Genomic DNA, 15,879 nt, shown 5'->3' with positions numbered 1-15,879 from the left:
TTGCTGTGCTCAGAAGTGTAACGCCTAACTGATTTAGGAGCCTAAGCCTCATTTTTAAAGGATTTAGATGCATCAGAAGATTTAGTCTTTTGAAAATGAGACAGGCTCCTAAATCAGTCAGGCAATACTGAGTGCAGCAACTCCTAAATGCCTTTAAAAATCTGGGCCTAAATGACTTAATTTCAAAGCTCAGTGAATGCTGAATTCCACTCTGTGAGGTGCCAGTACATATCAAGATCTCATTTATTCCCGTTACAACATGGCTCTGAAAACAATCTGAGCTGACTGTGGTTACAAGCATTAGTGTTTGTTAGTTGCCTACCATAACAGCTCTGGTCATTTGGAATTAATTCAGATTACACAGTATTTAACTAAAAGTAAAAGAGAAGATCAAATTGCACATAAAAACAAGAAGTGAGAGAAGTTCATATTCTTTGTAGCTATATTAGTAAACATTAATTGAAAGTAAGTGTGACAAAGGGTTAAGCACCATGCTAAGACATATTCTAAAACACACACAAAATGGGCTCACTACTATCTGTGGTGCCCTTTTGGTGGCTCCGTGGTAGGCACTAGTCATTTTAACCATCTGGAAAACTAAATGATTCTGTCCTTGATGCTGCGCAGTTGGGATTCTTTTGCATCTGTAAAAATTGCCTCAGAGTAATAATTGGCCATATGAAGTGATCCATAGTAAAAAGGCTTGATCTCCAAGTAATGACAGCATCTCAAATGATCTTAACCAAGGAATCAGCAACTGAAGTGTAAAGAACATGATATCCTTGCATGCCAGTTCCCACAGGCAATTAGAACAATTAAGCCGCTAGATGCGTAATCCTCTCCCCCACCCCAATTAATTTTTATTACTTCTAAGTAAGTGCACTTAATTTTTTCCTTTATGTTACATTACATAAATAATATTCAAGTTGTAAATATCCAGTGTTTATATGACTTACCAGAACGATGGTGATGCTGCTCTTCTAGGAATTCCAAATCAAGCATGAGGTCATCTTCATCCAACTCACAGGAACCCAAGTTATTCAGAACATCCTGTATATGAAAGCAAAGCAAGTATTTAGAAAGATCATCCAACAACACTGAACCCGAGTATTGGGAGCTATCAAACCTAGGTGATACATCAATGATTAGATTCCAAAATTAACAACAGGAAAGCTCTCTGAATTAATAATCTCTGCAATAGTGTGTATAACTTCAAACTACCTTCACTTTTAAATTGTAGCAATGGTGAAACTGAGAAATTAAGTACACTGCAGAATGACAGTGTCTTATACTAGCTTCCCTCACCCTCTTGTGATAAGCACACATTCATACAACCATCAGTGACCAGTTGTCATAAACAGATAGGAGTTAATAGAAGTACTTTATATCTCTTTTGACTGTAAAGGGTTAACAAGTTCAGTAAGCCTGGCTGTCACCTGACCAGAGGACCAATCAGAGGACAGGATACTTTCAAATCTTGAGGGAGGGAAGTTTTTGTGTGTGTTGTTAGTTTTTGGTGATTGTATTTCACCCTGGGTGGACTCAGATGAGACCATGACGTTCAACAAGGTTTCTCCCAATCTCCTGTATCTAGGGTCTTATAGATTCCATTGCAATAGCTAGGTAGGATGGCGTGTGGGCTTATGTTTGTTTTTTTTGTTTGCAATGTGATTTGAGTGGAGGTGTTTTTAATTGTGTATTGGACTGGATAGACGGTAGTTCACGAATTTGTGTTGTATGCTGAAAAGTATTTTTAATTTGTACTTTGTTCTTGGCTGGAGGGTAGACATTCCCAGCGTCTTATAAGATGTAAAGCACTTGTAAGCCTATATGCATATTTTAAATTATTATATCAATGATTATATTTTTTCTCTCTTTTATTAAAAAGGTTTCTATGATTTTAGCACTTGATATGATTTTTTGGAATTTCTGGTGTGAGGACAGGGGACGGTCGGATCACAGGGATTGTGGGAGAAGGGAAGGGGAGAGAGAGGCTATTTTCTTCGTCTGTGTCAGGATCTTTTCTCTTCAGGAAGGGTGTGCTGGGAGGGAGAGAAGAGCGAAGGGAGAAGGTGAATGTTCCTCTCTGTTGGATTCAAGGATTTGAGCACAGTGATCTTCCAGGGTATACACAGGGGGAGCCCTGGGGGCAATCGGTGGGGGATGGGTGTGTTGCTCTGTTAGTAGACCGGAAGGAGTCTGGGTCTTGGGGTTCCCCGGGCAAGGTTTTGGGGGGACCAGAGTGTACCAGGCACTGGAATTCCTGGTTGGTGGCAGCGCTACAGGTTCTAAGCTGGTAATCAAGCTTAGAGGAATTCATGCTGGTACCCCATCTCTTGGACGCTAAGGTTCAGAGTGGGGAATTATATCATGACACCAGTTTTTGATACACCTCCACATGGTGAGTCCTTCCCACATGCACTTTACTTAAATAGCCCTATTGACATCAGCAGGATTATTTGTGGAGAGCAGTGCTACTCAACATGAGTAAGAGGATAAGAACCTGGCCCACAGACTGGATGAACACAATAGGCCAAATTCTGATCTCATTTAAATCCAGAAGGCCAGATTATTTCACCTGCACTCATGTATCTTACTCCACAGGTTATCTGCATGAAATTAACAGAGTTATGCCTGGAGGAAAAATATTAAAATCTGGCCCCAGTTTAGCAGAATAAAAATAGCCCCTTTGGCTGAACTGAGCTACAGAAAAATTAAATGAACTAATAAGTTACGTAAAAATTTATTTGCCACTTCTTTTTGGCACTCTTCTTGCAGGATCATGAGTATTTATATTACATCAAAAATGTGACTATTGCTAGCTGTAAAATTATGATTTTGTTCTTGTAATGCTTTCTCACAGGAATATATATTTTGTGTTTCTGCAAAACTAATGGTGAAGCATTAACAAAACAGTAGTAGTTTTATCTCCAATTTAAATTAGGACTACATGCTTTGTTTTTCATACCAACAATCAATACATATTTATTGTCCTATTCATGTAAGACATAAATATTGGGAAACTTTGGATAAAAAGGGAATTTGGGCAGAACCAAACCACTCACAAACTAGTAAATATTTTTGTGGGTGGGCAAAGACCAGCTGAGAAAGTCAGGATCTGGGATTTGGTTACTTCATTTCCTTTATTGTTTTCTTTCAAGATTTTCATATTGATTTTTCTTGTATGTTTCAGCTACAACTGGATACTCAGGGTTTGTGAGACACAACACTTTTGGAAATCATCAAGGTGAAAACCAAATTTGAGAAGACAGACATAATAGCGCAATCTGTTGGCATCATGCTTCTTCCCCCAACACCCATCTCCTTGTAGTTCAACTAAAGAACCAGTTTCTGAGAAGATACAAGGACTGTGGATCAAGTCCTGAAGGGATATCCGCACCCATGTAAATCTTAAATGTACTGCCCGGAAGGCCTCCAAAATGTGCATCTACCATTTAGAAAGAGGCAAAGTGAACATGGTGGTGGTGTAGCCAGTGGATAGCCAGACAATTCATATTCACTTGGGTGGACTCCAGTTGGAGGAGTACAGTTTGCGTTGTCTGATATTCTGCTGTTCCCATTCCCCACGTCAGCCAACTGTGGGTATGAAGGTTAGAGGCAAATCGTTGAAATTAGCCACTCCCAGAATCACCTGAAATGTTGCTTAAAAACATTGTGCCGTGGGGCAGATTGCCCCCACTTCTTGGGAGAGTGGGCTGGGGCAGGCCAGGGAGCCTGCGCAGCCCAGGAGCCAATTAAAAGAGGGCTTATAGGGAGCCAATCAGGGCCCAGATTGTAGAGAGCCAATCAGGGCCCGGCTCACAGGTATATAAAGGCTGCCCAGAGCAGGAGCAGTCAGTTTGTCCCAGGCCTTTGACAGGGGAAGGTCAGTCTCCAGGGGGGAGATTAGCACCACGGACAGCACAGTGCTGGGCAGGCTCAGGGAGGCTAGAAAGCTCTAGCCCCTAGCCACCAGGCTGCAGACCTTGAGAGAAAGGGCCTAGTGGGTGCAAGGGGCCATAGGGGAAGCGGCCCAGGGAAACAGACGGAGGAGAAAAAGGAGGAGGACAGCAAGGCTAACGCCAGAGGGTCCCTGGGCTGGGACCCAGAGTAGAGGGTGGGCCTGGGTCCCCCCCCACCTTCCTCCTTACAGTACATCCAGCCACTAGCCGTAGAGACCACGCCAGATCCCTGCCAAGAGGGATTAGACTTGGAGGGCGGGTGGTTGCATATAAAGGCTGGAATGTGGGACTGCGGATGATCGATCCCCGGAAAGGGATGAAGATAGACTGAGGGGCACTGCCGGAGGGCAGTGGCCTCGAAGAGGACGCCGCCGACCAGGGAGCAACGCGGGTCCAGAGATACCAACAGAGGGCAGAACAACGGACGGGACACCACCAGAAGGGAGGTGCTCCACTGGAAATGAGCTAATTCCCAGGAGTGACCAGCTGGAGGCGCCAGGTGGTGAGTCCCAACCCGTTTACACATAGTGAATAATCTTGCATTTTGTCTCTGTGTATTTAATCTTGCATGTCATTATTTACAATGAGATTAATATGGGGGAAGGACAGTGATTTAAAAAAAGAAGAGAAAAAAGGTGATCTCATATTTGTTCAACTCCAGGCACTATTATATTCAGTATGAATAGGATAAAGCCAGACCATTCAGTTACTTGTTTAGTTGATAATACATTCTTCTAAATGAAGACAACATATACATTTTTGCAACAAGTGCCATATTAGTGAATCTACACCAGACAACATAACGGGCCCAATTCTGCAGTTCTTTTTTAGACTAAACTCCCACTGAGGTCAACAGCAACTGTGCTAGTCTCTGAAGCACTGCTGTACTGGGTCCAATGTGTTTGCAATGTGGACTCAATATAAAAAGCTTTGGTTAGGCCCTATTCACCTTAGGAATGTCACATTGTTATTCTACTGCACCAGCTCATTCATCATAAGGCTAAACGTCATACAGTAGAGATCAATGTACTTTATAATAGAGCAAAATAAATACAGAGAAATGCATACACACAGAAGATTGGCCCAGGCACTTGATGACTTTCATGGCAAATTATTAGGGACACAATGTGCGTAAGGTAATCTTTTACTGGACCAACCTCTCCCAGTGAGAGAGAGATGCTTTTGAGCTTACATGGAGCTCTTCTTCAGGTCTAGTCAATGTACTCAGTATGTCACAGCTAAATATAAAGTGAAATAGATTGTTTAGCATAAGTAGTTAACAAATATTTCAACAGACCATTCAAAGTGAAGTGACCCATTCACTGCTTCAGTCATTATGGGAAAAGAGGGGGGAAAAAGTTGGGCGTGAGGGAGGTGGTGGGTTACAGACTGTTGTAATATGCCATAAATTCAATGTATCTATTCAGACCCTGATTTTTAGTGTCTAGTAAAGTTATGAATTTAAGCTTCAAGGCTTATCTTTTGAAGATATTGTATGGGTTTCCTTTGAGGATTAGAACAGAGGTCAGATATAGAGTGATCACTTTGAGAAAAGTATTCATTCAGAGGTGAAATAGGTTTTTTGTCTTATCATTTTTCAGTGTAGGTTCATTCGAGAGCATGGTGATTGTCTTGTTTCACACAGTTGTTATTGGGTTATTTAGTGCACTGGAAGAGGTACACCACAAGTCGTGATAGCTAGTGTAGGTCCCAGGGATCTTGAAAGATGTGTTCTGTGCAGTGCTGATCATTGTAGCTGTGGAAATACATCTACAGGTTTTGCATCTGTTGTTCTGGCAGGGCCTGGTGCCGCTTTGAATTTGTGTGTCCTGGTCTGTGGGGAGCTTGCTTCTGATGATGAGCTTGAAGACGCTGGGGATTGTTTGAAGGCCAAAAGAACAGGCTCAGGAAAGATTTCTTTCAAGATGGTTCCCCATCAAATGTGTTATAATTGTTTAATGATGCTCTGTGTGGTTCCAGTGCAGGGTGATAAGTGACAACTAGGGTATGTGGTTGGAGTGAGTTTGATATCTCTATTGAATCAGGCTCTCGTGGGTATTTGGACAGCCTGTTACATTATGCCATCTTCTTTTCTGGTGGAGTGTTCTTGTTAGGTGAAGGTGTCTTTAAGTTTGTTAAGGTGTGTATCCCGGACTTTCTCCTCTGAGCATATTCTGGGGTATCTGAGTGCCAGGCTGTAGATAACAGATTTCTTCTTGGTGTGTTTGGAGTGGTTACTAGATCTGTGAAGGTAGGTGTGGTGATCCATGGGTTACTTGTATATCTGTCTGTAGGGTTTCATTGTTTAAGCTGATTGTGGTGTCCAGGAAGTTTATATTAAAGTGGGCATGGTGCAGAGAGTTTAATGGGAAAGGTGGTGGTTGCTGAAGTTGTGGTGGAAATCTGAGGGAGTTTAGGTCATCTGTCCAGAGGATGAAAATATCAGCGTATCTCGGGTATATAATTGGTTTCATGGTGCATTTGTCCAGAAATTCTTCTTCAAGGTGGCCCATGAAGAGATTGGCATAGTGGGGAGCCATCCTAGTGTCCATGGCTATTCCCATGGTTTGTTGTTGCACATAAAATTGTTACCGGTGAGGATGAAATAGATGAGTTTGGCAATGTGTTTGGGGTGGGTATCTGAGGGTTGTCCATTATCTTGTAAATACTTGAGGCCCACAGAGATGCCATCGTTGTGAAGAATGTTGGTGCATAGGGAGGTGACAATGATAATATGGTTTCTGATGGATGACTGTTGTGTCCTGGAGGAAGCTGGCCCTTTGTCCACTGAGTGGTTTGAGGATGGTTTTTCCAAGTCCCAATATTTCTTCAGTAAGAGTGCTTTGGCCAGATATGATAGGTTTGCCAAAATTATTTCACTGTTTATGTTACTTCTAATCATTTCACAGTACTTTCTCCACATACATTGCTTCTCTCATTCCCAGCACAAGACAATAGCCTTACACGCAAATCAGTCCTTTAAACTCTATGAGACATTATCTTCTAGAAACATTGTACCTGTAGTACAAGGACTTCTGCTTCCCTCTCCCTACAGTGGTCATTCGCAGCAGCCACAATTATCAGCCTACTTCGTCGGCTGAGATCAGAAGCCAAGTGTTAATGCTGTACCTACATTTACAGATCCCAGGGGGTTAAAGTGACAACACAGGAGTACAGAAACCTTCACTTAATCAAGAATAGGTCCTGTACAGAAAGAAAATAAATATCATGCAACCATTACAATTACCTGAAATAGAGGAACATTTTGTTCCCTTTATCTGAATGTTAAATACTTAACTCATATGGCTGCTGCTATGTCTGCCTCATAATTACTATTTATTTTCCTCATGCTGACAAATGCAGAATTCACGACATGAGTTTTGTGCTATGCAGTGACAAGCACAAAAATAAAAATAATGTAACAGCTGTTACATAGATTCACTGTACTACGTTACCTGACCCTTATGTGGACATAAACTTAATCCCAGCCCAAGAACTGTATTGCCACAAACCAGAAAATACTAGCCTAAAAATATCGTGAACACTCTATTAAATTGAAAGAAAAAAGGAGGAAATATCGCAGCTGATCACAAAACACACACCACTTGATGCTAGACATTGTTAACACATTTGAATAGTTGTTGGAGCTCATTAAAAACTGGAGAATGAAAATTCCACTGGAGGTATATAGGCATCTTGTAACACCCAAATAAATTTTAACATCTTTTCCTTATGGACACTTGTGAAAATTTACCCCCTGGACCTTTCAGAAATTCTAGGATCACAAACTGGTATGGCTAAAATATTAAAACTTGGCTGTCTACCACTATTATATTATTTTCATTGCACGAGGGGCACCAATCAATATTACGACCAATTGTGCTAACTACCAGGGGTTCCAAACTTCTGTACTGGTGACCCCTTTCACACAGAAAGCCTCTGAGTGCAACCTCCCTTATACATTAAAAATGCTTTTTAAAATATTTAACACCATTATAAGTCCTGGAAGCAAAGCAGGGTTTGGGGTGGAGGCCGACAGCTCACGAGCCCCCATGTAATAACCTCACGACTCCCTGAGGGGTCCCAACCCCCAGTTTGAGAACCTCTGTTCTATACTGACACATGATGAAAAGGGAACATAAATAGAAGTGGGCTGAAGTTCTTTTAGGTACTGTAGTTTGAACATTTTTATCAAAAATGATATTGAAGTAGCCTGTAGCATATCTGCAAGATACAGTGATACAGTACTGTTCACACACAATTTTTTTTTTAATGTTGCAGTAACAAACTTTAAAAGACTACAAGAAAAATCCACGCAGTTCTTAAAAATCATCTTAAAGTATTTAATGACAAAAGCTGGTTATATGAACTTGAATAAGCAATCCAGAATGCATTAGACAAACATCTTAAATCACGTAAAACGAGTACACAAGACTACATTCCGATTGTAAACTCAATAATTCCCTAGCCCAAAGACAGCAGCTAATCTGTGGGTGTCCGCAGCAGATATGTTGAGATGGCATTAATATATCCTGAGTATAAAATAAAAAATGAAATTGCAGCCAGATTCCGCTTCAGACTTTAAAAATGCCCATGTTCCATTTATGGGGGTACCTAGTGAATAAATACTATGTGCTAACCTCACATCTCAAAGAGACATTCTGCAGCATCATGGTTTTACTAGCATAATTATATAAAGCCAAAGTCATGCATAATGGAAAATGGAACACAGAATCATCATAGTTTATGGCTGAGAAGTAAATGCAGCACTAAAAGAGTGAACTTTTACAAAACAAATATTCATAACTGCAGCTAGTATATCTGAATATAGACATTAAATTCGGACATTTAGAACGTAGATCAATTGGGGGCATTTAATTCACATTGGTTTTATGCAATCATGCTAAACAAGAGTTCTTACATGCAGTGTTGTCATAGCCATGTCGGTCCCAGGATATTAGAAAAACAACGTGGGTGAGGTAATATATTTTATGGGACTAACTTCTGCTGGTGAAAGAGATAAGCTTTTGAGCTTACACAGAGTTGTTCTTCAGGTCTCTCTCACCAACAGAAGTTGGTCCAATAAAAATATATTACTATACCCATCTTGTCTCTCTAAGAGTTTGTGATGAGTTCGGTCAAAGAGACCCCCTTGGGACTGTTACCTGGTGTGCTGAAACTATCTCTGAGCCCGTCTTCCCCATCAGCTTGGGACTCCAGAGCCCTGCCTTGTTGAGCCAGACACACTAATTTGCTGCAACACAGACCCAGGTCTGGTCCACGCCCCCAAAACTGCAGACTTTAACTGAAAACCACTCCACAAGTTACCTAACTCCAACACCCAGGCACCCAGTTCCCAATGGGATCGAAACTCCAAATAAATCCATTTTACTCTATATAAAGCTTATACAGGATAAACTCATGAACTGTTCGCACGCTATAACACTGATAGAGAGATATGCGCAGCTGATTGCTCCCCCAGTTATTAATCACTTACTCTGGGTTAATTAATAAACAAAAGTGATCTTATTAAGCATAAAAAGTAGGATTTAAGTGGTTTCAAGTAATAACAGACAGAACAAAGTAAGTTACCAAAATAAAACAAAACATGCAAGTCAAAGCCTAATACATTTAAGAAACTGAATCCAGGTAAATCTCACTCTCAGAGACGTTCCAATAAGCTTCTTCCACAGACTAGACTCCTCCTTAGTCTGGGCCCAATCCTTTCCCTGGTACAGTTATTGTTAGTTCCAGCTCAGGTGGTAACTAGGGGATTTCTCATGACCGGCAGCCCCCTTTGTTCTGTTCCATCCCCTTTTATAGCTTTGGCACATTTAGTACATTCAGACAAATAGGATGAACACACTCAGTATATCATAAGCTTTGTAATGATACCTTACAAGAGACCTTTTGCATGAAGCATATTCCAGTTACATTATATTCACACTCATTAGCATATTTCCATAAAACATATGGAGTGCAACATCACAGAGTTCTTACAGCATTTGTAGGAACTTCAGGCCTTGCTTGTGTTATAAACATGCCCTACTAAGAGAGAGTCTTTTGAAGGTTACCTAGGGTCCAGATCAACACCCTGTAGAAAAATGAGACTGCGAACTCCCACAAGGTTCTCTTTGTGGATCCTTCTGTGAGGGATATGGGCACCTCACTTAAAGGATTTCTACCCCAGAAGCAGTGTCTCAGGGGGTCCATCCATATGAAGGCCCTCTATGATAGCTTCTGAACCCCTCTCTCCTTTCTAGTGCCAATCAACCCTCCACTGATCATTGCATATCACCAAGTGCTGATCTAACCACCACAGAAAACCAGTACTGCAGGTATATGTTGCAAGCAGTTCTCCACTCAAAACCCATCCTATTCATCCTCGTCAACGCGAACGACATGCGCGCGCACACACACACACACACTCCTCAACCAGTCTGTGGGGGAGAAGCAACGAACTAGAACTGTAGTAGTAAAGAATGAGGAGTATTGCCCAGGTAAAAACAGCATGACATAGGCAAGCCACTACCTTGGCTCCAATAAAAAAGGGCTTATGGCCCCATGCAGTTTCTCCCACCCCTTGCACTGGAGCTCAAGTTAAGAGTTGCTTAGGGAGATAGCGAGCATCTATGGGACTGTAGAGCTCAACAGTATCCTAGGGTTAGGCTGAACTCCAAGATGGGGAGCTTCTTCTTTTACATTCCCATCATGTTAACTTGTCTGCTTCCCTGTTATCACAGACCTTGGAGGAAAAGCTCCTGCTGATAATATTCTTTTTTCCAGCAAGTCATTTCACAAGAATGTAAAATCGAACACAAGAGCATACTCAACAGGGCGGATAACATGTAAGCACATCAGTAAGCTCTCACTGCCACCCTACAGGCATTTTTGATAAAGGCTGGGAAGGGAAATAGACACACAGTGAGGAGAAGTGACTTGCCCAAGGTCACACAGCAGGTCTGTGCCTGAGCAGTGAACAGAAGCCTGCTATCCTGATTTTTATTCCTGTATCATATCCACTAGATCAGGGGTAGGCAACCTATGGCACACGTGCCAAAGGCAGCATGCGAACTGATTTTCAGTGGCACTCACACTGCCCGGGTCCTGACCACTGGTCGGGGGGGCTCTGCATTTTCATTTAGTTTTAAATGAAGCTTCTTAAACATTTTAAAAACCTTAATAACTTTACATACAACAATAGTTTAGTTATATATTATAGACTGATAGAAAGAGACCTTCTAAAAACATTAGAACGTATTAATGGCACACAAAACCTTAAATTAGAGTGGATAACTAAGATTCGGCCCACCACTTCTGAAAGGTTGCTGGCCCCCACACTAGATTATACTACCTTTAGAACTGCCTTTTTTGGTGCAGGGAACAGATTTTTATTTATTTATTTTACTTTAAAACTTTTTAACCTTCCCCCCTTCTGCCCTTTCCCCATCATGGTCAATTATGTCCCTGGAGAGCAATAACTCTAGTTTAAAAAAAAATGCAAGAGAGGTCCTCACTGTACTTTAATTCAAAGTCCTGTGTTTTAATGCTTTGTTATGTTAAGAAATGAAACCTCTCATCAATGTTCTAGGGAAGTGCTGATTGTCTATTAAAGCTGACATATAATTTATTTATTCTAGAAGGCCTAATCATTTGTGCAGAAACAAGCTGTCCCACAAAAAAGTTGAATAAAATTCTCCACTGACTTTTGGCCTTAGAAGCTATTAAAGAACTTTCCTACTTCCATGTCTCTGGTTTGCATTTGAATTTTTCCCTCCTTCAGTTAGAATGGGGCTGAAATTAATAAGTGCTTTAGTTTATCAATTTCAGATTATCTCCAGCCATTCCTTATGCCACAACATCTGCCTCTGCATAACAGCATCCATAATTTCAGCATAGCTCTGGGCATACTGTTGGTTCAGTAACTGCTGCAGTGAGACAGCCAATACCAAGCCAGTCCCTGAAGTCCACATTCAGTCCTCACTTGGGTAGAACTCACATTTGACCCAGCAATAATGGATGTGGAAGTCTGCAGACTGGGATTTTCAAACCCATTACTACTTTAGGAATTAATGACTTATCTACACTGTGCCATACTCTGGACTACAGTGGTGTGAACTGCAGAGCACGCCAAAGTGGTGCAACCTAAGTGCCCTGTGGATACAAAAAGTTACTTAGGGTATACTTTTACATTGCAATTAAAAATCTGTGGCTAGCCCATGCCAGCTGACTCAGGCTTGCAGGGCTTGGGCTGTGGGGCTGTTTAACTGCAGTGTAGTCTTCCAGCATAGGCATGGGTTGGAGCCTGGGCTCTAGAACCCTGCAAGGTGGGAGGGTCCCAAAGCTTGGGCTACAGCCCAAGGCAGAACGTCTATATTGCAATTAAACAGCCCCCGCAGCCCAAGCTGCGTGAGCCTGAGTCAGCTCAGATAGGCCAGCCATGGATGCCTAATTACAGTGTAGACATATTCTTAGTTTGCATTCATGTAGTCCTCTTTCAAACAGGATGAGGCATCCACACGAGGCAGTTAAATCGCAACACTTTGGACTATGCAGTTCATGCCCTAATAGTCCACACTGTAGCACAGTGTAGACATGACCACTATTACAGTAGTATCTGAGCACCTCACAACCTTTAATGTATTTATCCTCGCGACACTCATATGATGGACAGAGGTATTACCATCCCTATTTTACAAATGGGGAACTGAGGCACAGAGAAGGGAAGTGACTTGTTCAAGGTCACACAGGAAGTCTGTGGCAGAACAGGAAATTCAACTCAGGTCTTCCAGTCTGAGGCCCTAACCAGTGGGCATCCTTCCTCTCCCTGGGGAGTTTTACTCTTCAGTGGGAGCCCAGGTATGCCAACCTTGAGCATTTCAGAAAACTTGTCTATATTTTTATCTCTTTTGTCATGTCCTACAAAAACAGTGTCTCTAGCCATCTTTAACAATGCTTCTTAGTAATGTAGCCAGAGCAGGGAGGAAGGCACAGTGTCCATATTACATAGTTGGTAGCTAAGGAAGGAGACGTACATGTTGTCATAAACAGATAGCTAAGGGTTAATGTTTCTTTTACCTGTAAAGGGTTAACAAAGGGAACCAAACACCTGACCAGAGGACCAATCAGGAAACCAGATTTTTCAAAGTGAGGGAGGGAACTTCTGGGTGTGTTTTGTCTTTGTTCTGTCTGTTTGTTTCTCTCGGCTATGAGGGAAGAGCTTTTTTTTTTTCTATCTCCAAGCTTCTTTCTACCCTTCTGTTCCCAAGTTGTGAGTACAAAAGGAAAAGCAATAGGTTTATATTGTATTTTGTATTTACATGTGTGGAGTTGCTGGAATGTTTAAATTGGATATCTTTTTGAATAAGGCTGATTATTCATATTTTCTTTTAAGCAATAGCCCTGTGTTATGTCATCTTGATGCAGTGATCATGTCATGTGTTTTTTCTTTCTTTTTTATATAAAGCTTTCTTTTTAAAACTTGTTGGATTTTCTTTTCCTAGTTAAGGCAAGGGGATAGGAATCTCTGTGCCAGGAGTACTGTCTCTCTCAGGGAAAGACTGGGAGGGGGGAGAAGAAGGAGGGGGGAAGGTAAATCGTCCTCTCTGTTTTGTGTTTCAAGGGATTGAAGCAGGGAAATCTCCTAGTATCCCCAGGGCGGGAAAATCTGGGAGGAAGTAAAGAGCAGGAAGGGAAGTGGGTTATTTCCCTTTGTTGGAGGCTCAGGGCATCTGAGTCTTGGGGGTCCCCCAGGGAAAGGTTTGGGGAGACCAGAGAGTTTATCAGGTACTCAGAATCCTGATTGGTGGCAGCGAGATAAGATCCAAGCTGGTAATTAAGCTTGGAGGTTCATGCTAAGCACCCAGATTTTGGACGCTAAGGTCCAGATTTGGGACAGAGGCTTATTACACATGTGCATAGACCTATTCAGTCACTCTTCTCCTTGTGTCTCCTGAGAAAGACCTAAGTATTTGCTGTCTAGACTTAGGATTTTGGTGGAGGGGTTTATGTTCTCTATTTTAATTATTTATAGACATGTCACTTCTGCTAACTTTAAAAAGTTTCTCTCACAGTTTCTTACTTATGGATGTTAGATTAGGTATTTTGTTTCTAGCACTAACAGGATAAACTGGTATAGTTATTTAGACAAATCCATAGTCAAGAATTAAAAATAATGATGTATTAGTATTTTGGATAAAATGGCCCCCATACATGCCTCAGTTCAGACTATTTCTCAACAATCACCTTAATGTCCATAATCAGAATGGACTATTCATTCAACAATATTCGTAGGTACCTGAAGGCCTTGCCTTTTTGTTTGGAACTATTTTTTTATTATTATTGAAAACTGAGGAACAAGAGAAATTATCCAACTGTCTTTTTTTCATCCTATTGATAGAGGTCACACCCAAAGTTCTTTGAGTTCAATAGGTTTTAGATCAGGCCCAGACTTTTTAAACTAAGAAATATTAGCTAAAGATGGTTTCAATCTAGCAAGGGCTACATGCAGTGATTTTTGAAGACAGCTGAGTACTAGATGAGTGGCTCCCTGCAGCCAGTAGGTCTTCTGAAAGCTTTGGCCAAGTTACATAATACAGTACGTTTTCTCAAATGTTTTTGCCAGATGACATTAAGGTAACACAACGCTTAAAGCCAAACACAATTCTAAAACAAAGATTACAAGCTTTTTGGGACAAGGCCTGTCTTATTAACAAGTGATTGTACAGTGCCTAGCACAAAGGAGCCATCCCTGATTGGAGCCATTAAGCATTTCTGAATTACGAATGATAAATAATTCCTTCTGTAGAGAAGCACTCTGGACCAGTTTCCATTTACACATTTTATCAGAGACACTCAAAATTGCACTCATTTAAAATAGCAATATTTTATTTATAAATGATAAACACAGCCCATATGTAAGTGCACAAATATTAGTCAAACATATTAATGTAATAATTCTATTTAATTCCAAAATAACCAGTCAACTAAATAAAACCACACACAAAATCAAGTCAACATAATTTACAAACTCATGAATGAAGCAATTTAGAACTGGATATCCACAAATGGTATATGAGACTCAGATTTGCACGTCATTTTTAGTAGACCAATCTGAAAATTATAAAAATTCCAAATAAAACTATTAATTTGTTACAATTTTATCTTCAATCTGAGTTTCGCAGACTTCATACTCCTAAAACATGATTAAAAGCATACAATGATGTCCTAATGGTGGCGGACACAGATTCTCTGTCATTATTGGTGTCTTTGGTATTTCTAGCAGCATTCAGTAATGCAGATAAGTGCAGTCCCTTTTGATTGCTTTTCAGCTGGTTTACTTTCTTTCACATTTGTGCTGGTGTCTAGGGGGAGATTTAGGTCTGATCAATTTTGTTCTCAAAACAAGTGGGCACAGGCTTTGTTCTGTTGCCTGTGTGTGTGTGTGTGTGTGTGTGTGTGAGAGAGAGTGTGTGCGCGCACACGTGCGTATACCCACATTGTTGTTGGACCTGTCATCCTTCAGTATGATCCAAGGTTCTTTTATGTAGATGACACAGATTGCCATCTAATTATAGCAACGTCATAACAGTCTTGACTATTGCTTGGGTGATATTAAGCATTTCAATTGCAAGCAATTTAATGAAGCGACATCCATTTAATGGCTGAAGTTTATTAACCTTTTCATAGAGATATGTTGAGCACCACTCTTCTTCTGACAGTTAACTTTGGTTATATATTAATATGACTTTACCATCTGGGTTATAACATTACATTCTGAGATGGGGTTTTCTGGTAAGAATTTTGTATGTGTAATCAGTAAGGCTTCTGTGTATTATCGACAGAATATTGTCAGATTGAGACTTTTGCTCAGTAAAAAGCTTATAGAGAGGTAAATTAATACTTTGTGCGCTAAAAT

General features: G+C 40.9%; 1 protein-coding gene across 3 annotated transcripts in view; it reads right to left on the bottom strand.

Annotated features, from left to right (window-relative positions):
* The window catches only part of CCSER1 (coiled-coil serine rich protein 1), a 1,157,679-nt gene that overhangs the window by 960,948 nt on the left and 180,852 nt on the right, over nt 1-15,879 (bottom strand). For all 3 annotated transcript variants that reach the window (XM_075066155.1, XM_075066156.1, XM_075066157.1), the window contains exon 4: nt 957-1,050. In XM_075066155.1, the coding sequence (XP_074922256.1) occupies nt 957-1,050 (94 nt within the window). The remainder of the gene's footprint in view (nt 1-956; nt 1,051-15,879) is intronic.

This window comes from Chelonoidis abingdonii, chromosome 5 (genome assembly GCF_003597395.2).
Source record: "Chelonoidis abingdonii isolate Lonesome George chromosome 5, CheloAbing_2.0, whole genome shotgun sequence".
NCBI lineage: Eukaryota > Metazoa > Chordata > Testudines > Testudinidae > Chelonoidis > Chelonoidis abingdonii.
This window is presented reverse-complemented; position numbering and strand designations above follow the sequence as displayed.